General features: G+C 44.8%; 2 protein-coding genes across 2 annotated transcripts in view; one reads left to right on the forward strand and one right to left on the reverse strand.

The window, feature by feature from the left end:
- Window positions 1-3,342, forward strand: part of tmtops2b (teleost multiple tissue opsin 2b) — a 35,639-nt gene extending 32,297 nt beyond the window's left edge. Inside the window, exon 4 of the mRNA XM_031584852.2 lies at window positions 129-3,342. Within this exon, the coding sequence (XP_031440712.1) occupies window positions 129-350 (222 nt within the window). The 3' untranslated portion in view covers window positions 351-3,342. The remainder of the gene's footprint in view (window positions 1-128) is intronic.
- st6gal2a (ST6 beta-galactosamide alpha-2,6-sialyltranferase 2a) overlaps window positions 1-26,114 on the reverse strand; it is a 46,037-nt gene that overhangs the window by 4,408 nt on the left and 15,515 nt on the right. Inside the window, exons 2-6 of the mRNA XM_031584848.1 lie at window positions 21,809-21,865; window positions 19,827-20,913; window positions 11,643-11,740; window positions 9,015-9,116; window positions 4,821-4,995 (exon numbers count right to left, since the gene is read on the reverse strand). Coding sequence (XP_031440708.1) covers window positions 4,821-4,995; window positions 9,015-9,116; window positions 11,643-11,740; window positions 19,827-20,886 — 1,435 coding nt within the window. The 5' untranslated portion in view covers window positions 20,887-20,913; window positions 21,809-21,865. The remainder of the gene's footprint in view (window positions 1-4,820; window positions 4,996-9,014; window positions 9,117-11,642; window positions 11,741-19,826; window positions 20,914-21,808; window positions 21,866-26,114) is intronic.

The following is a 26,114-nucleotide window of genomic DNA, read 5'->3' on the forward strand; positions in this document are numbered from 1 at the left end:
CTCTCTCTGTGGTTTCGGATCTGCGGCGTTCTTGTTCTTCACTGTTTTTCCACCCCACCCCACCCCTATCATCCCACTCTTTGTTTCCGTACCACCCCTCACTTCCTCTTCCTCTCTCTCCTCTCTAGTTCAAAAGGTGTTTTCTTATCCTGATTGGCTGCAAACGAACACAGATGGAAAACGGCCTCTCGTCCATGCCCTCCAAGACCACGGCCATCCACCTCAACCGCCGTATGTACAGCAAGACGGCGCCACAGCTCTCCATTCCGCAGGTTTCCTCCAGCCTGCCCATTCACGGCTTCAGCACTCCGATAACGGACCGGAGCAACCCGCCCAATGTCACTTCCTGAAAGTCGTTGCACTCGTGTCATAAGGGTGGTGCTGTTGAGTGTTGAATAGCGCTACAAGACTGTACAACTGTACAAAAAGGCCTATGAATTCCCGTCTGAAGTACCAGAAGCACTCATGCAGCATTCCATGACAGCTCTCATAACTAAGGTGGCTCATTGTACAGTCATCTCCAAACCAAACAACTTGAAGATTGAGGGTAGTGATTTGGTGGTGATGGGCTAATTGGTGGTGGTATTCCAATAATACAAGCTGCTGCTGGAACTATGCGCAACCATCACCATGCTTCATCACTGGCATCCACCTGCTCCGTTGAGGGGCCCTTCAACTGTTGATCGCGACCCACATGGTGCCAAGATGAAGGGGTCGTGGGATTCGAGGAGAATGAAGAGTAGCATGTTTTTGTGTATGTGAGATGTCATCCAAAAGACAAGTCTTTCTCATGTCTATTTGCAGTGTGTGTGTTTACGGCGTGTAATTTTTTTTGGAGATTACAAAATAGAAGCTCTAGCAATGCAATGCATGCTCGTGTCAGTGTTTCCGTTAGTCGGTAATTACCGTTTTTTTTTGCCTGATAAAATTGACAAATAAACGATAAATTAAAAACTTGCAGGTCAAAATAGTTATAATGCTCATACAAAACAACAGCATATTTTTATACAGAACATTTGTGTTTTAACTACGTTTAAAGCGTATCTTGTTGTAGCCTATATGTTATTGAGTTATTGATTACTGTAATGTGAAATGCGACCGCTTCATACTCAGTGTCACGTTTCATTCTTTGTGAGGCTTCAGTATGAGCTCCGCCCTCCAAAGCCTTCACCACGTCCTCAGTGGCAATGAAGAGAAAATGTGATTTTGATTGTCAGACACATGATGGCGATTAGCTAATCAAATTGTTTTATAAATGTATATATATGAGGAAGGCGTAATCTATAGAAAACATCAGCGGCCAAAGTCTTCTCTGGGTTTGTTTGATTTAACGCACATGACGGTAAATGGCAGCAGTGCTAAGTAGGCCTTGATTCACTTCACAGGGGCAGATCTTATTTCCCAAACCACGTTTTGCTGACAAATAAACGATTTATAGGATTTAACCCGTCTCATAGCGCCACTGCTTTGACAATAATCTTGAGTAGTTGTAGGAAAGTTGTAAGAAATAAAGTTTCACAATGACCTAGTTACCAGCAGTAAACAATGCATTTCTGTGGTCTTATATAGCTTTTAAACACACACTTTTTCACACGAAAAGGACCACCGAAATTACATCCTGGTAGCAGATTTGAGGACGCTGTCATTCGTTTGTCAGCCTAGGTGTACATTATATAAGCTACATTATATTTGAGTTTTTCAAACATCTGCTGGTAAGTTTCAAATTTGTCTGGCAAAATCTGGCAAAATCAGACACTGGACTGGCAAGAAACAAATCCTAGCGGAAACCCTGGTATGTGTGTGATTTTGTGCCGGTGAGTGTGTATGAGAGAGAGTATGTGTGTCCGTATGTCTGTGTGTATGCATCTTTGCTTTTTATGGGCGTAATCTGTTGACAAACCACTTGTCATGTATCTTTTCCCAATGTGTGCTAATGTGTTGGCTTCCGGTGTGCATACCAGCCGACTTTCTTCACGAGTCTTATGTTTTCTCTTTATCAGGCAAGCACACTCTTGTATGTATTGTTCCTATGCCAGTTTGTCAATGCTTGATTTTTCTCTCTGTTCCTCCTGCTTGCTCTGTGGAGTAATACGTTGTATCAAACGCTCTATGTTGTTCTTTACTGTGAAGATGAGATTGTTCCTGATTTGAAACAAGTGCAATAAGTTGAGCTGACTTTTAGTTTTAGATACTGGAAATGCTTTGGTTCTGTCAGAAGAAAAGAAAAGAAAGGAAGAAAAATTGTGACTCGTCAGGAAATGTCAGTGTTCGCTGTAACGAACACACTCTTTCCTTGCTCCATGTCCTATTGCAAAACCTGTATAAAGAACAATGCCAAACAGGACAAAAAGGCTTCAGTTGCTGAGTCAATGTGTACATTGTACATTTTCTGTTGTGGTGTGTTTTTAATGCTTAACAGTCAGTGACGGACATATAAAGACACACACAATCACACAAGGTCGTTGAGGAGTGGAGCCAGTCAGGTGGGTCATGGGCAAAATCACATGGTTTTCTGGGTGCCCAACAAATCAGGTCTGCATATCTCTGTCTCCCTGTCTTGTCTGTCTGCCTGTCTGTCTGTCTCTCTCTCACAAAGCCACATACACTGATTATCAAGCTCAAGGGGAAATGTAGAGAAAATCAGCACAGGGCAGAATGACTTCCCCTTATTTAACATTCCATGTCCAAACACAGACACAGACACAGACACAGACGCACGCACGCACGCACGCACGCACGCACGCACGCACGCACACACACACACAAACAGAAACAGAAAATGTCAGCACCAAATAACAGTCTTTAAAGTGCAGATAATTGTGAGATGACAGCATCTTCTGTCCCCATTAAGAACTAACCACAGGCTTTGCTGTGACATGAGGATAAAAACATTTGATTATGTACATGAAAAGACACACATACAGACACACATACAAAAGAAGGACCCAACAGTCCACAACCCTGGCACTCCAGAACACAGAGTGCTTTATTTCCTCTGGTGTATGTGGTCAGGACACCAATATGTTTGGCCTTCCATTAGCTACACAATTATGTTGTCATGTGAACAAATCCACCCCATACACAAAGCATCTAGTTTACAGCACAGGCTCTGTCTGGCAAGTGAACGTCTATGAACGTCAGATCATACCTGGCATTAGAATACGCCCACACGAGTGACCACTTGTGAACGTATCTCAGTCCCCCGCTTTATCCCCCCGTATAAACACGAATAATTTCCGTTAAGAAAGACCAAATGCATTGTTGTATTTAACAAGTGGGAGGCAGCAGTGCACTTCCTGTGCCTAGCCTGCCGGTAATTAAACGAAGAAGAAAAAAAATTTACTTATAATACATCTATGCGAACCTTTCAAAATTAAATAAATAAAAATGAAAGGGAAAGAATATTCAGTATAACGCCATTGGTTCATGTACGGACTTCTGCCTACGCAGAGAATTTCAGTTGAATAGGCGGTCCTTCAATGTGGCCAAGGACAAAGGACTAAACACAAAATTATCTCAGGACCAAATGCAATGTCAACTTCAACATCAAATGCATCTCGCAACATTTTAGCTAAATTTGCGGAGACGTGCCGTGAGTCGAATCCGCTCCAAAATGACAAACTAACAAACTGCCCCCGAAAGCATAACCTCCTTGGCAGAGGTAGTAATGAAAGCAGTGGGAATATTTTAATAAGATTTGCAGCCCTATTTGGTGGTTACTGACTCGTGGTTTTGTCACCTCATGGGGGAAAAAAAGAACCGCGTTACAAATTCCCCTCCCCTCCCCTCACACATTTCAGCAGCAAAGCTCTATGAAACATCACAGAGAGAAACTGAAACTAATTGACACAGACACCCTATCTGGCTCTCCCTAGTTGGATCTCCAGAGCAAGTGAAACCTTCCTCACTGTAGTAGAGACAGAAACAGTCATGCTGCCATTTTTCTGAATAGAATTTGTCTATAGGCAAAATAAATAGTAACTGCGCCGTTACCGTGGCCCAAAAACCATGACAAACTAAAATTGTACTCAGGATAAATAAAGTATCCATCTATCTATCTATCTATCAAACACAGAACCGTGGGCCAACTGTAGCGCTGCATCCCTACTGCATGCATGCCTGTGCGTAGAGCTGTCCACTTGTGATCGGATCACCCAAAGACGCATAGAAATGGCAGGTGTTCACATATTAATGCCACTCATCAATTGCATCGAAATTATGTGATTATACAAATGATGTATTTGTCCCCTCAAAAAGGATGAACAGATGATTATTTGAACACCAAGCACGGAGGTGGGACACTAACACACTGCTTGTAGGGCGAAAAGATCATTTCACCGGCCGGATTAATTAAAGGAGCCTGTTGTTTTCATCTCGGTTTAAAAAATGATTTTAGTTTGTTGCAGCAGTCACTGTGATTATCTGAGGACTGTGGCAGCACAGTATTTGCAATATTTGGAAAGATCAGAGTACAGCAAGTTAATATTAGGCTCTTCTAAATGTCAAACAGCTGCATGTGAAAGGTAAGGGGAGTGCGAGAGACAGGAAGTGAGGAAAGTGTGAGGTTAAATGTCAAGTGAGTTGGTTTGATGAACGCATCACTAGGGTTACTATCAAATTATCAGAGAGATGCACAGCCATAGAGAAAAAACACTGAGAAGGAGGCAAACCTCCATTGATCCACCCCCCCCCCCCCTCCTCCCCTCTCTCTTCCTCTTCTCATCCCTCACAGGCTTTAACAGTTTCTTCCTCCCTGATGATTACATGATTACACACACACACAGGCAGACAACGTGTGAATGAGTGCGTAGAGGTCTCACCGATGAAGCCGGAGGAGGGAGGGTTGGGCTGGATGTTCTCCAGGGTGTTGCCTTGGATCACATCCCACAGCTGCCAGATGAAGCGGGGATGCAGGATGTAGAAGGGCTGTGCGGGGAAGCGTTTCCGGTGCTCCACGTACGGCGAGAACAGGTTGTAGTCTGGGCTCATATACCACTGTGGAACAGATGCAGGTGGAATAGAATCATTATCATGCTCACAGCTATGATACATCTAAATGCATCTGGTTATGTGATATTCATGGTTACACTCACATACACACATTTGTACACAATTTGAATTAGACCATCCTTACAGCAAATATGTTTATGAAAATTTGCCTGTGTATGTAATTATGTCAGCGTGATACTTGTTCAAGCTTTCTAAAAAGAAAATGATACGGTTACTCATTTAAAACAGCAATAGTTTTGAAAACTAGCAATGCAACTACTGAAAAGGCCTACAAACCCTACAAACATCAACAACAGCACAGTCAGCACTGATAAAAGGCTAACTGATATAGCTGGTGCTGTGAAAGCTTTTTTTTACACTTTTGCGGTTGGTCCGACCCAGACCACCGAACTCCACAGTCCATAGCCTGTGTTTATCGGTCCTTCACATAACCGTACACCATGAACATTTATTTTAAGAGGATACCTTTGTAGTTGCCTATAAAAACATACTTAAAAAAGTGGCAACTTGTTGCATATTGTCTCTATCTGCAAGGAGAATCCAGGGGTTCCCATGTTCTTCGTCACCATGCATGTTTACCTTCCATTTCTGTTATAAAAGTACTAGACTGCAACAGATCTATTAAACTCTTAGTGAATGTGATTAATACATCAACCTATCCTTACTACCTGAACCTGCGTTATAATTAAGACCTTTGTTTTTTATAATTAAGATCTTTGTCAGGTTTTTAATGGCACACACGACACACTGGAACACACACGTGCATATATGGAGGCGACACAGGACACACACACACACACACAGGTAGGCCTGAGGTCACGGTGAATTTATTTTCTGCTTTTTCCCATCCTGGACCGTCCTTCCTCAAGGACCCCCCAGGAGCAGTGGGCAGCTTGTAGCGCCCGGGGACCAAGTGAAGTGAACTGTCCATCTTTGGTCAGGGATGGATATGTGTTCTGTTATTTTGCATGTTTTTTCTGTTGGGGTCCTTAGTGGAGGAAACCCCTTGTGAACACGTTATGGATGTCCAAGTACCAGTGTGCTTCAAACGACTTCTAACTTACTCACTGGATGACATTCATCCATGTCAGGACATCAAGTGAACACTTTTATATAATGTATTTGTATCTGCCTTCAAACAGACATGGACCTGGACAGGACCTCTGCAATGCTCTAGCTGATCAAGCTCTCATCACTTGGATGATTCAGAACTCAGTGGTGGGTCCATGTCCTTAATCAACTATTAAATGTGCGTATCACACTTCTTTTCATTCTGCTGTACTTCACTGGCTCCCAAGCCCTTGATGTTTGCCTTCAGAGAAGCAAACAGGCGAACCTGTTTGAACACCCCCTCTGGCTGACCTTAAGTGTGTGTCTCCCCACACATACGCAGAGCGAAAAGACTGTGAGAAATCGTTGTCTAGCTCAGATAGTTAGATGGTGAAAAAGCTTCAAGGCATTTTGTTGAATCGTTGAGTCTGAGGCTCAAACCAGAGCCCTCTCCTAATACAGAGCTCTGACTCTTCTGCTCCGGCTATACTCATATGCATGTTTACTCTTCCACTCGGGGAAAAACATAATTCTCTCTCTTTAGTTTGTGAATGTCAAACATTAGCCCAAGAACAAAATAAATGAGCAAAGAATAACATTGCACAAAGAGCATGAGAGAGAAAAACCACTAATGTCGTTCCGACAGTGTTCAGGTCAACCCTTCGCTTTTTTAGCAGCTCAGAACCCAAATTTCAGAACCCAAATAGAACTAGAAAATAAAATAGAAGCAAACATTGTGACCAAAACCCTGAGAGAAGAAAGATAAAGGGGAAAAAAAGATGGAATTGCGCCATCCACCATACCAGGGGTCGGCGGGCTAAAAACAGAGCCAGCGTCACCGCCGAGACACTCCATCAACACAAGGCGGAGGTTAATGGAACAATGTCGTGTGGGGAGTGCCACCGACCAGGCAAGGGGGAAAAATCATGGCTCCTTATCTGAGACAAAACATCAAATTGGTGAGGGGGGAAATGCTAAAGCATAAAAGAAATCAAAAGCAGAGAGGGGAAAATAAACTAGGTGGATGAAGCTGCAGTAGCATTGCCACTCATTTCATTCCCCCAGTCTCTCTCTCTACCCTGATTCCCTCAGTTCCATTCAGTGGTATAGTGGGGACACTGAATTCAAGGTACTTGAATAGATACGTACATTTCTATGACTTATTGGGTTTCTTCTGTGAATCTGTTAACATCAATAGACACAAAAAGAGTAAAGAAACGCAACTGACTGATTCTAAGCTGTCAGACGGTGATGCTATATTATGTCATTGTGTTAAGCTCACAAACCCCGTCAACTTTAGGGATCAGAACAGGTTGCAATCAGAAGCTAAAAGAAAGGCCTCATGCAAGAAAGACACATAAATGACAGTCCAGTGAGAAAATAGATGGTGACAAAGACCCCTCTCAAAGACCATTCTCAGTTCTCCTAGCTGGTAGTTAAGGCTAAGAACACGCATAACTACAAATTATTCGGCCTGTTCATTCACTGGCACACAAGTTAAATGCACTGTCAACGTCAAAAGACAATGCATTGGATGCAGCTGCTTCAGTGGCAAGCTAAAATGGTCTACTGAGTTCTTACGACTGACTGAAATGGACAAAGAAAAAATGACACAAGCTGTATCGATTCATTTGTTGTGTTGTAGCATTATGCTTTAAGGTTTCTGGTAGAACTGACAGTACCCGGCAACGCTCACATGGTGCAATGTGTTTTGAAACGCAAGGAAATGCCCGCTTTTCGACATCTTATTTAAATTCTACATACATTTTCACTGAGGCTCGACATGTTATTGTGTCATGACCATGAGACCATCTCTCTGTGCTCCATCACAATAGTATTGGACTCTTCATTACAGACCAGATGGAAGAGAAGAGGTACACACACAAGGTGCATACACAATTTCAGAGGCAATTTCAGTGCATACACAATCTCCACTCACTGCTTCTGTACCTAAGAGTAGGTTTCTTATAGAGGTTTCTTCTATTACTCTGTTTTGCTTCATGAGTAATAAAATAAAAGAGGAAATTCATCCTAATCTAGCATCACATCTCATTTCCAGGCAAAGATCATTGTTTCTTTTGGAATAAATTAGGATTTCCCTCGCAGACAACAAGGAGACAGGTTGAAGCTCAATAAGATGTTGTTTGTCAAAGGAGAGATGTGGATTATTTTTAATTTATGTTAAAATCGTATCAAATCGGGGAGAACTTGCCCAAGCTCTTGATTCTGATATATTGCCCACTAACCCTGACTTAGCGAGCTATTTGTATCCAGTTTATGAATGGCTTGCTAGCCAACATGAAGCTCCTCAGCAGTTTCAATAAATTTCCCTTTGAAAGAAATTATGGGAGCTAAGCCCCCGGTTGCTTTTGGGGGAAAAAAGCTCACTCTCAGTTGTATTTACCCTATGGAGCAGACTGGAGCAGGAACATTGATGATCGTGACTGACAATGGACTATGTGACTCATGAATGAAAAATTACTTTTTAACAAGATCCTTGTCCGTTTCCTTGACATCCCCTTTAGAACATTTCTTTGAGTAACTAAAAGATGTAAATATCGACAGAGAGATGCGCTCTGTGTCCGTGTGGTAACACAGACACAGCCTACCGTTTAGCCTCCTCTTTGACAATTCTAATTTCAATCGGTGATTGGTGTAAAATATTTCAGTACAAAATAAAAGATTGCATTTAGGCAACCGTAATGACGGCATGGGGAAATAACTGATGATTTCTTCGAATGTATTTGTGTACATGTGCATGTCTGTGTGGAGACGAAAAAAGGCAAGATCCAATAGTGATCATTATGTACAAATGAAATCATTCCAAGATGGTTTGCAAAGAAAATGCTTTTAGGTTAGTTAAATGTTCATCAGAATGATCATTGCAACATACATACAGTCTAATATTTGTCTGGTGTTTGTTAGCATGTTGTTGGATAATTTCGCATGTATACCTTGTGTAGATTGACTGCATATGGGGCGGGGTCCCAAGCCACCAGCGTGACATTCTTGTACAGCGAGCTGCTGTTAAAGTGATGCTTGGGGTTGGCAAGGATCTGTGGAGGAGAAGCACACACATATATATCAAAAGGATCCGAGGAATGGTGGCATGATAAATATCAGTCTACAAACATACAATTTCACTGACGCTCACACACATGTACACAGACACACACAAAACACACACAAGTCTATGAATTCTCTTGGAGTCGCACAATAATATGAAGCCAAGCTCTATGAAACTCTATCTTCTGAGGCGAGACACACACATATATATCATGATATTAAAGCATGATGAAGGCGGATCCAGTCCACAAAACTATTTTACTGATGCTCACACGCATGCACACACAAATCTATGTGTTGGAGTCACACAATAACACAAAGCCCAGCTCTATCTTATGGTTCCTACACAGAAAGCCAAGGTTAGTCCTTCAGTCTGGTTTCTGCAGTGGTTATGAAGGAAACTTGATGAGATTGCATTACACGGAGGCGTCAAATCCCCCCCCCCCCCCCACTGCAAATCCTGCGAAAGACTTGGTATGATTCACACCATGGCTGAGTTGAGAAGACACTGTGCAAATGACTCCTGGACAGGTACCAGCAAGCGATATGTGGTCATGGGCTGATAATAATGACTGTAATAATAATGATCTGCACCACAGTTAGTTCCAGCCTTACACCCCGAATTGGCTGAGAGACCATGTAATGAATACCAATATCTCGAGATACCACACTATCATCCACTTAGTACTTTGTGTTCTGCAGGTTGCAACTGCTGTAACCTAGCAGTTGCTGCTACTAGCCTCCATCATTTCACTTGCCAGACCACATGAACTCAGTAAGCCGGATATTCTCATTTAAGGTAAATCCGACCCCACGGGAAATGGAGGGATTACTCTGGCTACTACCTAGTGGTGGGAAAAATGAGGCTTTGTGATACACTGAAACGTTCGAAGCAGTTGTGCCGGAAATTGTATAAAAGGCTGAAACAATCCGACATCTCCGTGGTGACACCTACTGGCTACAACTCAGACCAGCCTTGACAAATTCTAAAGTACTTAGTGTTCTGGTGGGTTATGCCTGGCTTTGAATACATATGATCAATACATAAGATCAATACATACGTATTTCCGAGAAATCCCCATACATCACACAAAGAAACAAAAGCCTTCAGATTGTCAGACAGCAAGTTGGGACTGCAATGAACTGTGTGTCTATGTTTTTTCTGTTGTGTTGTGTTTATGAACATCTGGGAGACTATTTCAATTGCTTAGTATTTCAGTTTCATGTGTAAGATATGGCATTTAGGAAGATGTTTGTTGGGATAAATAAGCACATGGGTTTAGTGGGTTTGAGTGTAATCCGTAGCCTAAGAAGTATAGGACCCTTTAATGTGCTTGATTTTTGGAACATGATTCATCTACAGTGGATTGAAGTGTGTGTGAATGTAGCTAATTACACTCATAGAAAATGAAGATCAATGAGGGAAAATTATGGAACAATGTATCACATTTGTTATCTGTATTTAGCAGATGCTTTTGTCCAAAACATCTTAGAAAGGCGTGCTGCACCGACCGGGAATCAAAACCGGATCAACAGCTTGAATGGCATCACTGCTCACCATTCTACTACCAGCACCGCATACGTCAAGGTTTTATTAAAAGATACTTGTTCTGCTGTTTTGAGGATGAGTCAGATCCTTTTGTTACAAATGACCTCCCCAGCCATGAACAAAAATAATTCACACGGAACACTTTTTCGCCATCGTATGAAGGTGCGGATATACAGCGCATCGCTCCTGCCAGTAGACCAGAGGATCATGGGAGAAAATCTCTCTCCTCTCACATAAGCCCTCCAGGCTGGGACGTATTTGCTGATCAGTCATCAACACACCAAAGCTTCACTTAGCCACGGTCACGATCGATTCGGAAGAATTTGAAAAAGCAATTAGTCGATCAAATGATATTTTTGCAAACCCCTACTTGCAGAGATATTTTGTACCAGATTGGCTCAGTAATAAAACTAGGACTGTGCTATAATGTGAGGTATTGGTATTCATTTTTGGTTATGTGAATACAACCACGACAGACTGGTGCCAATATCCCCCGTCTGCTTTTTATATAAGGTGTCAAGATCCCTCTTGTATCCTGTGTTATTGCACAAGTAAGATATATAAGCCCCCCTACTACTGCTACTGTAGGCCATTTCTGGTTGCCTAATGATTCCGAGAGTCTGGTAGCCATTCATTCCTATTACATGTTACAGCGCTATCCTACCTTCATTCGGTAAGCAGATAGATAAGGTCCAATACCAGACGATTTCAAACAACTGTATCAGATAAAAAGTCATAACGCACGCATACACACATACGTACACCTCTTCACGGAACACCATGGTACTTTCATAATGGTACACTTCCATTACGGTACACTTTTTGTGTGCTGTGCTTCTGCATGGCTGAGGAGCTGCACAATTGGTGCAACACATGTTCCCATTCAAAAACAACACCGAAAGGACACACACACACACACACACACACACACACACACACACACACACACACACACACACAACCCTACCTGTGAATTGATGATTCGTATAGTGGTTTTGTTCCCCACGTCTCGCTCGTAGCCTTCTGAGGGGGCAGCGTTAAACCGCAGAACGGCATCATGGGAATCTGCAAAGGAGAACGACAGAATGCAAGATTGTAGATCAAGTCTGTGAAGCAGAGTTTGAGGCCTCGATCAGAGGTCTTGGTCCAAACACCCCATATGTCATCAATGGAACGGAAAGAATGGTATTCACTGGCCGATCTTCAATGCAAAATACACTCCACAAACACATCCCTGAAGGCCGCTTCATAATTTTCCATTGCAGCTTTTATCTTCACACCATCGGAAACATTTCCTGTCGATTTACACCACAACAACTTCAGGGTTGAACTTCAGGGAGGCCGACTCTCCCACTCTAAACCCACTCACCATCTACATAATCACACACAGCTCTACTGCCTTCTTGAGAGCTCGGCTTGCCCTTCGGGCCAATTCAGAAAGGTACAACCGTAAATAAAAGTCTACAGCAAGGGCACTGCACATCAGGAGGGGCATACCAAGGTTCAAGGACCACCTCACGCTGTCCTGTGAATTAACAAACTCATTTTGTAGAAGGCACCACTTGCTGCCAGGGCTGAAGCAGTCCCATCATAAGCAGTCATGGCAACCACGTCTGAAGAGCTTCAGGCAATATCTGTGAAGTGTGAGGATCAGCACGCCATGCTCCTCATTCTCAAGAGACGTGGGGGGATGTGACTACTCACTCTGTGAGGCTGTGAGATTGAGGCCCTGGGGAGGAGGCTACATGGTCAGTGTACCGATGCACTCCAGGTATTGGCAACGGTACTGGTCCATACATCAGCAGTACATGACAAGAATCTCACCAGCAGATTAAACTGGAGAGGCAGAGCCGACGTGAACCAGCCAAGAGCGGTGCCGAGATATACGGATGAGCACCAGCCCACTTTCATTTCAATCTGCATGCCGTAGCCTTGACACGAGTGCGGCTTATCGCGACAAAGTCTCGGCTCTAGCAGAGAATCAACGGTGTGGAACATTGGTGTGGAGAGGCCTAGCAGAGAGAGAGAGAGAGGCAGGCAGAGAGAGAGAGATAGAGAGAGGCAGGCAGAGAGAGAGAGAGGCAGGCAGAGAGAGAGAGAGGCAGGCAGAGAGACAGAGAGGAGACTGGCTGAGTTCCATGAATCCACACACTACAGGCAGCTCACACACATCGGGTCATTTGAACGGCACCCAAAACCCAGCATCATCTTTTTTTGCCTTTCGCATGGAACCCCAAGCCTGGCAAACACAGGGAGGCGTTAGATGCTCAGACACGCCAGATGGATCAGCGGCTGCCCAATCAAGAGATTTATTCTTGGATGGTGCATGATCCCCATCGCCTTCCCATGCAGAGAGCTTAGGAGACCAGTAGCAATGTCTCTATATGCAATGGTGTGTGTGTGTGTGTGTGTGTGTGTGTGTGTGTGCTTATATATATTATATATTCCGATTTTACAGAGGGGGGAAACTGGAGCCTCCAATGTAGGAGTAGCAGAACTCCATACTAATTGGCACTTGAGTACATACTGAGGACTTACCATCAGGCTATATGAACGCCGGGTAATCTCATGAAAAATGTCTACTGAACTTCAAATAATTAAAACCATATTACTACCACACCATATTCAAAATGTAATGTAGTGAAGCGCAGGGACATCCTCTGAAAAGGATAGTGTCTGATCAAAATAACATAAACACAAACTAAGATGACTGTGGTAATGCAATGGAATCCATTGGCTATGACTTCCTGTGATTGTAAATACAGTGCAGATGACACCTTGCATGAAAACCAAAGACAGTTAAGCACGTGCCCCTTCAATCATGCATCATCTGACACCTCAGTAATAGTCTGTTGTCGAAGGGAATGAGCAATTAAAAGCCAAGGTACGCAACTATTTCCAGGTAAACCATCCTCCGTGTGGAATTCTCTCGGTCTCACCGCCCTGTCCTTGCACCAGCCTGAAAGCCTCAAGGGCTAGAATAAATCATTCAAACACAATACACACATCGCCAGGTAATGTTAACCCATATAATAATGGATACAAATGCGGCCAATGGCTGCTGTTTGGAACAGAAATACTGCCCTCTAGTGATAAAGTTGGGCTATAACATTAAGGGTTGAACACAGGTGTCTGTGACACATCCTTGCACAGTTCACTCAGTCTACACTAACACACACACACAAACATGGCACGCACACACTCTACTTCAACATGACTCATCGGCATGACCGCTCTTGTTCAGCTGGATCGATCAGTACACATCCCGCAGGTCATGCAATGTGATGGAGGTGAAAGATGCTTCTGAAGAGGAGCGATAAATCACAGAGATCTCATTGCTTGTTTATTGGCAGTTATCAAATGGCCATCTTTTTCCCCCTCGCTGAAGAAATGTTGTCTTTGACATTGTAAGAGTCTCCAATGCCGGCCTTCCAAGATCATCATCCATCATGTTTCTGCACCCTCAAAATAGACAAACTAATTCTTCACTAAAGTCAATACTTGAGCAATTACTTGACCATTTCTCCCCCCTAAAATAGGTGAGGCCATGTCTCTTTCATAGTTTGATCAGTTATGACTGCAATGTCACAGGTTCTTAAGTTCTGGTTTTAGTATCAGTTTGGCTTTCAGCTAAAGAGTTAAAGTGACTGAAATCAGTTGGTCAACCCTGATACCCAGAATGGCCTATGAGCTTGGACCCATTTAAAAATAAATAAATAAATAAAAACCTCAACTAATTTAAACAACAGTTGGGGTGAAAGTGATGAACAGTTTGCTAGTGTTTTTGTCCTCAGTCTTTGGGGAGATTGCAGGACCTTTTCAATGAACCTGAGCACTGGACCAAATAGAGCCATTACCCCGGTGAATCCCCTACAGATCTACACTCCACTGCCTTTCCCACTCACTGGAGCAGAGGCTGATTCCCTGCAGCACAATGTGTTCAATTACAGAGGGAAAGGGCACTAAATGAATAAAACAACCCTTGAGGAGACACTTCTTAAACAGCTAATAAAGTGCTATGTCCTCTTGACCGCAGCTTACACGTAACTGTTATATTTTTCTCTTTCAAGGATACCAATAGAAAATAATGGGAGTATTTCCATCTATCGAAACATCCGAGGTCACTCTTGGCGCCTGCCATCATGTGTATTAGCCTTCTACTCGATGTTTGTTGATTGGCCATCCCCTACCTACGGCACAGAGATTTTAACATCTTCCTGTGTATGTCCTAAATAGATTATATTAAATTAGTATGATATGTTAATAATTGTGTCTTTTTTTTACCTGAAACAAATGTTGTCTTTTCCCTTTATTTTCTTCTTGGAGTATACCAGACTGTTTCATTTACAGGTTAAAATAAAAAAAATAAAAAGAATGATGGGGGGATGCCCCCAGACCCCCCTACAAGGTTTTGGTTTGTCAGCTTTTTCAGCCCTTCTGAGTTTGCAGGTATGTATAGCACAATTAATGTTAATGTTAATGTTCATTTGGTACAAATATGCAATACATTACAATGTAATGGGGAATGACCTAACATGAACCTTTGGTTTCATGGACCCCTGACCTAGGGTCTGCTACACTATTAGAACCATGTCTTATATTGAATCGTGATGTGGTTTGTTTTCTTGGAGCAGAGAGGCTGGTGAAACACATTCTAGGTAACTAGGTCAACATTTCATAGTTGTAAAAGGTCCTGGTCCACTTGTCACTGAATGCTTTCACAAGCTGAGAGAAATCTATTGAGGTTGCTTAATCCCTAAATACTTCTTTAACGTACATGAAGGAACACCCTACATACCATCCTCCTCTTTAAATGTCCTTATCGTTGGACATAATACCAACTAAATTATCCACACTTGTAAACCCCAATTGTAAGTTTCAGCATGTACCCTCCCACTCTCAACCAAGCTTCAGTAAAACTGCAATTCCAATAAGTCACCAGAGGGGGGAGACAAAAGACTATGCAGGAGATTTTGAACGTGATTCTAAAGGCACCAACAGGACTCTCATTAATAAACAGATGTGTGAGCATTGTGAGGCATGCTATGAGAACAGGCAGTTTAAAACCAAACTCATCTTCAGATTATCACATAAAAGCAATGTGCGTATTGTATGGCACATTATCTTGTTAACTAGCCATCTAGCGCATAGAAAGCATTGGAATTCATAGAGAAGAGGAAAAATACAACAAGCGTACAGGCTTACTGTAAATAATCATCAAACACTAAAGATTATGCAACATTAAAATGCCTTAATGGAAATATCATTTCAATTACAGCTTCTAATTTGATTTAGCATGCAGTGCTCAATCTATTATGAGGTTAAGCTTATTTCAGTCACCAGGGAAGGGCTATTGATGAATTATTCCACGAGAGAAACTCACAGTACATGCAGAGAGAGAGAGAGAGAGAGAGAGAGAGAGAGAGAGAGAGAGAGAGAGAGAGCGCGATAAATAAAGAATGTTTGCTAAGCTGCCTCTCCAAATATTTACAGGACACCTGACTAAGGTTACTTTCTTCACTATTTCTTCCTCTTGCACCCCCACTGTTGCATGGAGGTGCGTATTATAAGGCACATAAACCCTTGCTATCGGTGTCAAGAAATACAGCAATAATGCTGTTGCCATACGCCCCCATTACCATGTATGAAACAATCCACTTCAGTTTGTAATCAACATGCATCTTCATCGGTCATAGGCTTCAGATATTTTTATTTAAATTTCTTTTAAGTGCTTTAGAAACGATCGCGTGATTACAGGGGTGCAGGTTTCCCAGGATGCCAGGGCCAACTTCCAGCGAGATGAACAAGAGGGCAAAGTTACCACTCTTCCCCAGTCTAGATACATATCTCCATGATGCAACGTATGCGGTCAATATTTTTTGGGGGAAAAGATGAATGATTCTTATCTTTCTTGAAATAGCTATATATCATAGCACAAACAATACAATACATTTTCAGTGCATATTTACACGTCACGCCAAGAAACTGGCCATCACTCCATTCTAAATTGTTACTGTGAGGTATGCTAATGCCTTTACCGAAACTGAATTTCTGGCAGATGATGCAGTGTGCAGGTCTTTCTTTCACACAAAAGATGAGTGTTAACACACTATTTCACGCTGATGCACACTTCACCCATCTGTAACGTGCCGTCTGGTCGCCGGCGGGTGCAAATAGCAGCTGGTTCCCCGGGACTACCGGCTGTGGCGGACGCAGACTCGCTGGGGGATAAACTTCATTAGCGACGTGGCATGAACGACCTCTCCTCCTCAGACCCGCTCCCCTTTCCTGTTTTTCTTTCGCGTTGTCCCTTTTTGCAGTTGGGCCTACTCTGAGTGCGTGTGTTACTCCCACACGGTAGGCAAATCAAGCACCTAATGTACATATCAAGCACCTGCAATAACCAAAACGCACACAAAACCAGTGGCGTGTCCCCTGCATCACATGCATGACAGTCTACCTAACACAGAGCTAATGTTGTGAGTTTGTACTAGGGCTGAACGATTAATTGCATTTGCGATTTAATCGCGATATGATAGAACGCGATTTTCTAACCGCAACGTTGGCGATTAAAAACGTGGTCTAAAAAAAAAAAAGGAATATTTTTTTCTTTTTCTTAAGATGGTACATTTTGCACACAGTGTTTAAAAAGTGCATGCCTTGTGTTTATTCTTACAATGACTTTGTTTAAATTACTTAAATGCACAGTGGCAAAGCCACCGATTTGTTGTTCTTGATTCTGTAATGAGCAGTTAAATAAAAATGTAAATTGTGGGAAATAATATTTTACACTAAATGTATCTAATATTGTGTTGGTCATATTTAAATCATTCATTACGATTTGTTGGGGAAAAAATTAGGATAAAATAAAAAAATCGCATTAAATCGCAATCGCAATATTTTGGGGGAAAATCGCAATTAGATTATTTTCCCAAATCGTTCAGCCCTAGTTTGTACATCGGCAAGCAACGCTCCACAACAAACAAGGGCAATTGATTACCATTATGACACACCGACTCTGGTGGATCAATGGTGTGGATGTGATCAGCTAAGCGCCCCTTTTTCAGCGGCACAAAACAACTAAAGCACTGATTAAAACGCCACTTCAGCCACGCCAGGCAATCAATGCAGCGCTTCAGCAACACGGAGCGACCAAACCACTCGAAATCATTGCACCACGCCACTGGGGTTTTCTCCCCCGTCCATCTGTGTTTTGGCAAAAACAAGGGAGTGTAAAGAATAAACTGATGAGCAGCATAGGACTGGCAGGCCGGTCCTATGAGTATCTGACCCCGGCGCAAACGGCTAAGCCTGGGCAAATGTGAAAAACCATCTGATAACCCACTGTAATGCCCATCCACTTTGGCACTATTTGGGTATCATTTGTATTGTTTTTTTTTTTTTTGTCACCACTTTAGGCTGATACTTTTAATGCTTTCAAAAAAAGGGGGGGCATCGAGCTCTCACGACCCTAAACACAGTTCGACCTATTCAACGACACTGGGCAACGGGTGTTCCCATGGCAACAACAAAATAGTGCTGGCATTGTCGGAGTAGCTTGATGGAGCTGGGTGCCAGATTGCCCGAGGAGATTCTGTAATCTTGCCTGCACAAAATCTCAGTAAGCAGAATGGAAACCGCCGACTTTTTCCATTGCCGTTGTGTTGACACAATAAAAAGGCATGGCTGAAGTACAATGATGCCTTTGTCATGGTCACAGCCTTGTCACATGCAAAACCTGTTTTCATGAAGTATTTGCATCCACACATGGGTACATGTTTACACACGTCTACCTGTAAAATGTCAAAAGTAAAAAAGCTACGTTTTGAATCCCTGCATTCCCCATCAAAGATTCCCTTTCAAACACATCAGCATCACTAGTGGTGAAGGCAGAAGGCATCACTGAAAAATGTCTCATTTTTCTGAGAGGAGGACAGGGGCAGCTCTAGAGCAACTGTCCCAGGGGAGCCAGGCCGGGGCCGGTTGTTTTGGTAGAGGGGCCAGGCAGAAGCCAGGTCCTAGCTAGGTCGTTTTGAAGCCATAGACTATTTCTTGCATAACCAATAGGTCTACTCAAAGTTACAGCCTACAACTACACATATGCCTGAGTATGCATAATTAAGAAACACCAATGGGATATCTACACTGATAGATCAATGACTTGAGGGCGAATTTGATTCATCTCAATCATAAGACTACGGACTTCTACATGTTCGCACCATATGAACTGTATTTACAAGAAGGCACATATTTGTTTCCCCATCACAATCCTGATGGTCTAGTGCTTGTGAATGCACATGTGTCCTCTGTCTGTGTGTCACCCTCAGCCCCACTCTGGGGAACTTCATCTGTCTCTCCTTCCTGCTCGTTTGTCTCTCCTTCCTGCTCGTTTGTCTCTCCTTCCTGCTCGTCTGTCTCTCCTTCCTGCTCGTCTGTCACTCCTTCCTGCTCGTCTGTCACTCCTTCCTGCTCGTCTGTCTCTCCTTCCTGCTCGTCTGTCTCTCCTTCCTGCTCGTCTGTCTCTTCTTCCTGCTCGTCTGTCTCTCCTTCCTGCTCGTCTGTCTCTCCTTCCTGCTCGTCTGTCTCTACTTCCTGCATGTCTGTCTCTCCTTCCTGCTCATCTGTCTCTCTCTCCTGCTCATCTGTCTCTCCTTCCTGCTTTGTGCCCTCACTTTGAAAACCAGCCTCTCCAACTAACAAGTCCTCTGGCTTTAGCAGAGGGATGGCAATTGTATTGCACAGAATCGAATGTGGGGTCTCTCAAGCAGTTATTTAATTACCATGGGTGTTATTTTGTTGATTTTCCAAAACAAAACACTTTTGTCATAGGATTTTTTTTTTTTTTTAATTATTTTTTTTTTTGCGAAAAATGTTTGGGGGTTTGAATGGTGAGCGGCCCATCACCACTTTGGTGACCTAAAGCAACGCCAGTGGTAGTGTACCACTCTAAGGGATCAAACTAGAATGTTGAGCCACATTTGTTCCACCTTTCACATAGCTGCCTGTGGAGGAGGATGATGATCTCAGATTACAGTGTCATTTAACAAGCCAAATCAACAAACAACCAGCCCAACCAGTTCAGTAAGCAGGATATGCACTCCATGTCAGGTCACACACACACAGCATGCTGGGAGATTTGCTCATGACTCACCGATCTCTTTGCCCAGGCCTGAGTGGAGGATGGCCCCGGCGGAGGTGACCACGGCACAGGAGCCGAAGCCCGAGCCGTACAGGCGCTCCAGGGAGCGGCCGGGCACCAGCGAGCGCCAGCCCAGGCTGGAGAAGGGCGGCTCGGAGCCGTCGAGCGTTTGCACGCGCACGTGTCGCTTGAGTTGGCACAGGAGCTGCTTGGCACTGCGCTGTGCCTGCCGCGGGCCACTGTAGGCCACGCGGTGCTTGTTGGCGCCCAGGTAGTCTTTCATGGCCTTCTGCAGGCGTGGGCTGAGCATGCCGGCGGACACGCGGCCCTGCCACAGGCGCTGCACCACCGACTTGGACTTGGAGAAGTAGTACTCCTCCAGGTCGTCCGAGTTCTCCCAGCGACCGGCGGCGTGGGCTGGGGCCGCCGTGGTTCTCCTCCTCCTCCTCGACCCCACCACCTCCGCCTCCTCTTCCTCCTCTTCCACCTCCTCTCCGCCAGCCTCCCCTGCTGCGGCCAGTTCCTCCTCTTGCAGTCGCCGCTGCTGCTCGTCCTCCTCCTCCTCCTCGGGGATGCGGTTCTCCCTGCTGCGCATCGCCCCCGTGCCGTCCGACCTGGAGGCCACGTCCTGGGTGCCGAACGCCGACCACGCGGCCAGGCTCTGTGGGTCCGGGGAGTAGACGGCCTCCTGGCTCAGCTCCTCCTGGCTGGGCTCGCCTGGCTCCAGACTGGGGCCTGGCCTCTGCTCCATGGAGGCATTATCATCAGCAGCAGCGGCGGCGGCGGTGGTGGTGGTGGCGAGGGAGACTCTCGCGGCCGACGAGGTGGCCCTCGGGACAGCCGGAGCCTGGGGCTGGCGCTCGAGGTGTGGGGAGCCCATGATGGCGCGCTGGTGGTTGCTGACGACGGAGGCCAGGCGCCGGCTCTCGGCGTGGCCGTGCAGGGCAGAGGCGGCGCGCGGCTCCTCCACGTGCGAGTCCATGAAGTAGGAGAAGAGTGCCAGGAAGAGCAGCACCCAGGCCAGCATGAGCCACAGCGCCAGGCGCCGCCACTGCTTCAGGCTGGACTTCATGCCCACGGGCCACCGGTCCGGCTCAGCCTGAAAAGGTCACAGCAAAGGGCACAGTTGGGGTCAGGTGCTGATCTACATGTAGTGACGAACAGCACTTTGCAAAAGGGCCTCATACATAAAACGGAATTGAATTCAGTTGATTTACTTTGTATAACATGTACAATATACTCAACAAATACATTATATTGCACAGTGTTCATACTGTATAATCCTTGTTCATATATTCACTTTTCTACTTCCCAGAGTATTTAAAAGCAAGTTTTTGAGGAATATCCAGTCTGAAACTACACGCTCGAGAGATGTTTGCCATCACTGCGGTGCGCTTTTGCTCTGAGCAGACTTGACAAGCGCAAGCCGCGCGCTCAGCGTCAGCCTGGCAGATTAAGGATCTCACAGTGACTTGCCTCGAATGTAATGCGTGTCTTCCGATTTCCATTCTCTGATCCCCTTCTGCACAGACACACACACACACACACCTCCTATCTGCCAAACCCCTCCACCACCCCCCACTCCCAAAAAAGTCCCTGCAGGAGAGGCATCTAATTTGGGACTGAGCAAGAAGCGTTGTGTGAGTGGTCTGGGACAGAGAAGAGGGTCCCATTTAAAGGGTGTGTAATGCGAGAAAAGGAGAAAGGGCATCTGAGTATTTTTGGTGAGTGAGTGAGTTCAACCTGAACAACTGCATGTGACAGGGAGCCCTCATTGCAAACTGTAATAACTACAGGAACAGGAAACATTACATAATCAATGCAGTGGTGGCTTCTGATTTGTGTGACATGAACTACAAGCCTTCTGAGTATGGTTTAGGATATAGTATAAAACAAATACTATTATGCCAATATTATTTTGGCGTTCATTCATCTTAGATGGGAAGGAGATGTGACAGTAGAGAGAAGAGCAGAAGATTGACAAGGAGACCTACCTCAACTGCTTCCACTATTTATCGTCATCCATTTATACTGAAGAACACAATGGGGCCCTGTGAAAACAAAAGGAGAGCTCATTAGTTCATTACTGGGAGCCAAATAATTACAGCACACAAACAACACAATCACTCAAACTCAACAGAGCCATTGTCACAGTAAAAGTCATTTCCACAGTTTTGAAGTTTGGTTTATTTTCATTTTTTGTACCGTAATGCCCTATTTTTAAATGAAAAGGATTTTTAATTGGACGGTTGTTGCCATCAACTGGCAAGAAGAAATCTTCCAACATGCTGCTCAACCCTTAAAACAAATGTACTCTATTAATACAACTCGCACATATGGTATCTTTCATTTATGAACCTCATTCTTAAAACATAAGGGGTCAATCGTTAAGAGCACTTTCAGTTTCCTGCCTGCTTTAATGTTATTACCCCCTGGCTGTGCGGCTCCGAGTCGAGCCAAACCTTAACCGTGGCCCTGCTGCCTCTCCAGACCTCCCACATCACACCCGGAAAGGCCTCACACAGCAGATACCACACTGAGACCGTACCACACGACATACAGTTCGTGAGTGTGCTCTCGATGGTACAGCGGTAGAAGTTCACCACTCTCCAGGGACACAGGTGAGCTTTCTTTTTCGGCTTTTTATGCCTTCATTTGGATAGGACAGTGAAGTTATGACAGGAAGCGAGGCGGAGAAGAGGTAGGGAGAGGATTGGGAAATGACATCAGGCCAGACTTGAACCTGTGTCCCCTCGGGCAATGAAGCCCATAAGTGGGGAGCTTAATCGGCTTGCGCCACCTTGCCCCCCCCCCCAGGTGAGCTCTCTTAAGGCTCCACAGGATGTAGCGGCGCCGGCACGCCTTTTTGATCAGAATGGAGGCATTCAGGGACCAGGTGAGACTGTCAGAGATGTGAACGTCAAGGAATTTGAAGATTGATACATGCTCCATTACAGCTCCGTTGATGTAGATGGGGACGTGTGCGTAGCTACTAGCTCGCCTGGAGTCCACAAAGATTTCCCCGGGTTTCTGGACGTTAATGGCCAGGCTGCTGTCGGCAAAACACGTGGCCAGGTGCTGGACCTTGTCCCTGTAGGCAATCTCATCCCCTCTCAACAGGCCTACATACAAGGAGTCATGTGGAAACTTTATTATGGTGTTATTATGGTGTTAGAGCATGTACAGGAACGCAGTCATGGGTGAAGGAGGAGGAGAGGTTGTCTAACCTAACAGATTGGCTCTGTTAGGCAGAAGGTCCAAAGTCCAGTTGCAGTGGGATGTACTAATACCGAGCTGGCTAAGCTTGGAGATCAGCTTGGAGGGGGATCACAGTGTTGAATGCTAAACTATAGTCAAATCATTCTGACGTAGGAGTTGGAACTGTCCAGGTGGGTCAGGGCAGAGAGGAGTGCCATGGAGATAGCGTCCTCTGGTGCGGTAGGCAAACTGATGGGGGTCCAGGGCAGTGGGCAGACAGGATTTCAGCTGTGATCGAACCAGCTTCTCAAAGCACTTTGCCATGATGGGGGTGAGTGCAACTGGGCGGATGTCATTCAGGGCCATAGCTGTGGAGTGCTTCTACATTGGCATGATGGTGGTGGCGGTCTTGTGGGGACAACAGCCCACTGATTGAACATGTCCATGAACACCCCGGCCAGCTGCTCTGCACAGGCTGTCAGCAGGCGGCCAGGTATTCCATCTGGGCCAGCTGCCTTCTGTGCATTCACCCTGCTCATGGTGGTGCGAACATCAGAGCTGGAAAGCGAGTGGCGGTTCACCATGTGGGAGATACACTTTGAGGGGTTTCCCCGGTCAAAGCGAGTGTAGAAGTAGTCCATCAGGGAGAGAGAGAGCAAAACTGGATGGGGGTACAGTACTGGGTGGTTTGAAGTATGTTATGGTCTGTATGCCTTGCCACATGCGCCGGGGGTGGGGAGTTGAAGTGCTCTTCGATCCTCTGTTTGTATGTGTGCTTAGCCTTGGAGATTCCACCTCCTCAGGTTGACCCTGGCTGATCTTGTAAGCCTCCCGCTCTCCAGACCTGAAGGCTGCATCTTTGGCTTTGAGCGGGAGGCGAACCTCTCTGCTCATCCAGGGTTTCAGATTGGAGATTTCAGATTTGTCTCGGTCCACACACTTGTTGATGCATTCCAGGACAGAGTTGGTATATGAGTCAATGTCAGGCTCTGTGGTGGCGTGGGCAGCACACACACTCCAGTCTGTGTGCTGGAATTAGTGCTGAAGAGCAGAGTCAGCACCCTCCAGCCAGATCTTAATGGTCCTCATTGTGGGTTTCAATGACCAGGCTGTACTTGGGAAGCAGGAACAACGAAAGATGGTCAGGCTGTCTCAGGTGGGGGAGGGGAGTAAATAATATATGTATTGTCTGGCATTTGTCAGATGGTATTTGTCACAAAGTCTCTAATCCCATGTGTTGTAATTTTTACCCCATTCTTATTTTCCCTAGAGAAGGCGATCACCATGTGAAAACTTCAGATTGGGACAAAAGGCTTAAAAACGTATGGAGTTTTAAATATAATGTATGTGTAGTAAGGAAAGTAAGTATATGTGTCTAATGAGCTTCAGTTGCTCACTAATTATGAAGGAACATTGTAGTACAAAACTAACAACTCTAATTACCCGAGACAAATCTAACTATGTAGATCCTCTCCTTATTGTGTAGCCGTGATCCACGGTTCTATGTCCATTTGTGGTGCATAAGACATTTTGGTCAAATCTTGGAAGCACACTATGACAACAATGGTTGTCCCCAGCAACAGTAAAGGCCCCGTCTGGATGCAATCTCTGCAGCTTGTCAATAACGGCACTGAGATCTTTCCTGGCTACTGGGGCATTTGCATCCGGTGGTACATAAACTGCGGCAGGAATGATGCGTATACACTCTTGTGGTAGAAAACGGGTCTGTGCTTAATAATCAGGTATTCTCGATCAGCAGAAGTGTCAGCAAGGGCAGAGTCTGTGTGCACACATGATGATTTCTACACGTACATAGATGCATAAACCACCGCTCCTCCACGTGTCACATAGGACAGAATGCTGGCCCTCAAGGGCTTTATCATGCCGTCATGAACATACATGTCATACTTCCCTCACTTGGGATAAACATCACATCCTTTTGTGTGGAGACATGCTTATGGGAAGGGACGCCTTGAGTAAAGAGTATGCAGATTTTGAACGCTTGGTACACATGACCTTGATTTGAACCTACAGCTTGCGTAACACGCACACAGACACCCTTGACTGGGCCCTTCAGCACCTGAACAAGGTCAGCATCCAATGTGTTTTCCACCGAGGGCACCAAGGATGTATGTCCTGCTGTATTCAGGAAAGCCTTGTATCGGGTATCTGGGAAAGCCTGCCACCCACGATAGATGGCCGTCATTTAGCGCTGCTCTCTGTTTGTGCAGGTTAATATCAGGCTTGAGGAAACAAATGAGCCTTCCATAGCAGGTGCCCTGCCAGGAAACGTCCGATAAGCAGAACAAATGATTCAAAGGGAGCTGGGGGAGGAATTAATCATACGCCTTGTGCTGCGAAATAGCCCACTGCAGCTCCCATGGAACACAACACAACACAACACACACATAAACACACACACACACACACACACACACACACACATAAACACAACCCCTTCCTTCAGACTCTCATGTTGCACGCACGCACACACACAAACACAACCACTTCCTTCAGACTCGCATGTTGCACGCACACATACAGGCACACACGCACACACACACACACAGAGATATAGAGCACAGTGCATTTTCTTGTCTGAAATTTCATATGTTCCCTTCATCCAGAGAAAGCAGCTCGCCTGTACAACTGCTTATTGTGTTGCCTGATTGTCATGGCAATGTCATTCTTTCCGATGACTAACAAAGGCCTCTCTGTTTCTGTGCCGCCTAATCACATAGCTGCAATCACCAGTCTTGCTCCACTGGCCAAAGGCTTTAAGGAAGTGAACCACATAAGGAAAAAGGAGAAGATATGTCATGATAATCTGAAATTCCACAAAGTAATAAATAAAAAGAAACAACTATTAACATTACAAAACAGAACAGTGGCATGTAGCTTTCAAGTATTGAAAAAAAACAATCTTGGGCTTTATTACAAACAATCAACTTTTTATAAAGGCTTTCATCTGAAAACTTCCTTGTTACTGTTTGCATAGTGTTTTTTGCAAATGTATTATTAATCCCTGATGAGCCGCCTTGAGTGCAAAACTCTTCCATACACAGCTTTTTCCTATCGCCTAGTCAAGGTGGAGCTGTCATC

This window comes from Clupea harengus, chromosome 2 (assembly GCF_900700415.2).
Source record: "Clupea harengus chromosome 2, Ch_v2.0.2, whole genome shotgun sequence".
In the NCBI taxonomy this organism is placed as follows: Eukaryota; Metazoa; Chordata; class Actinopteri; order Clupeiformes; family Clupeidae; genus Clupea; species Clupea harengus.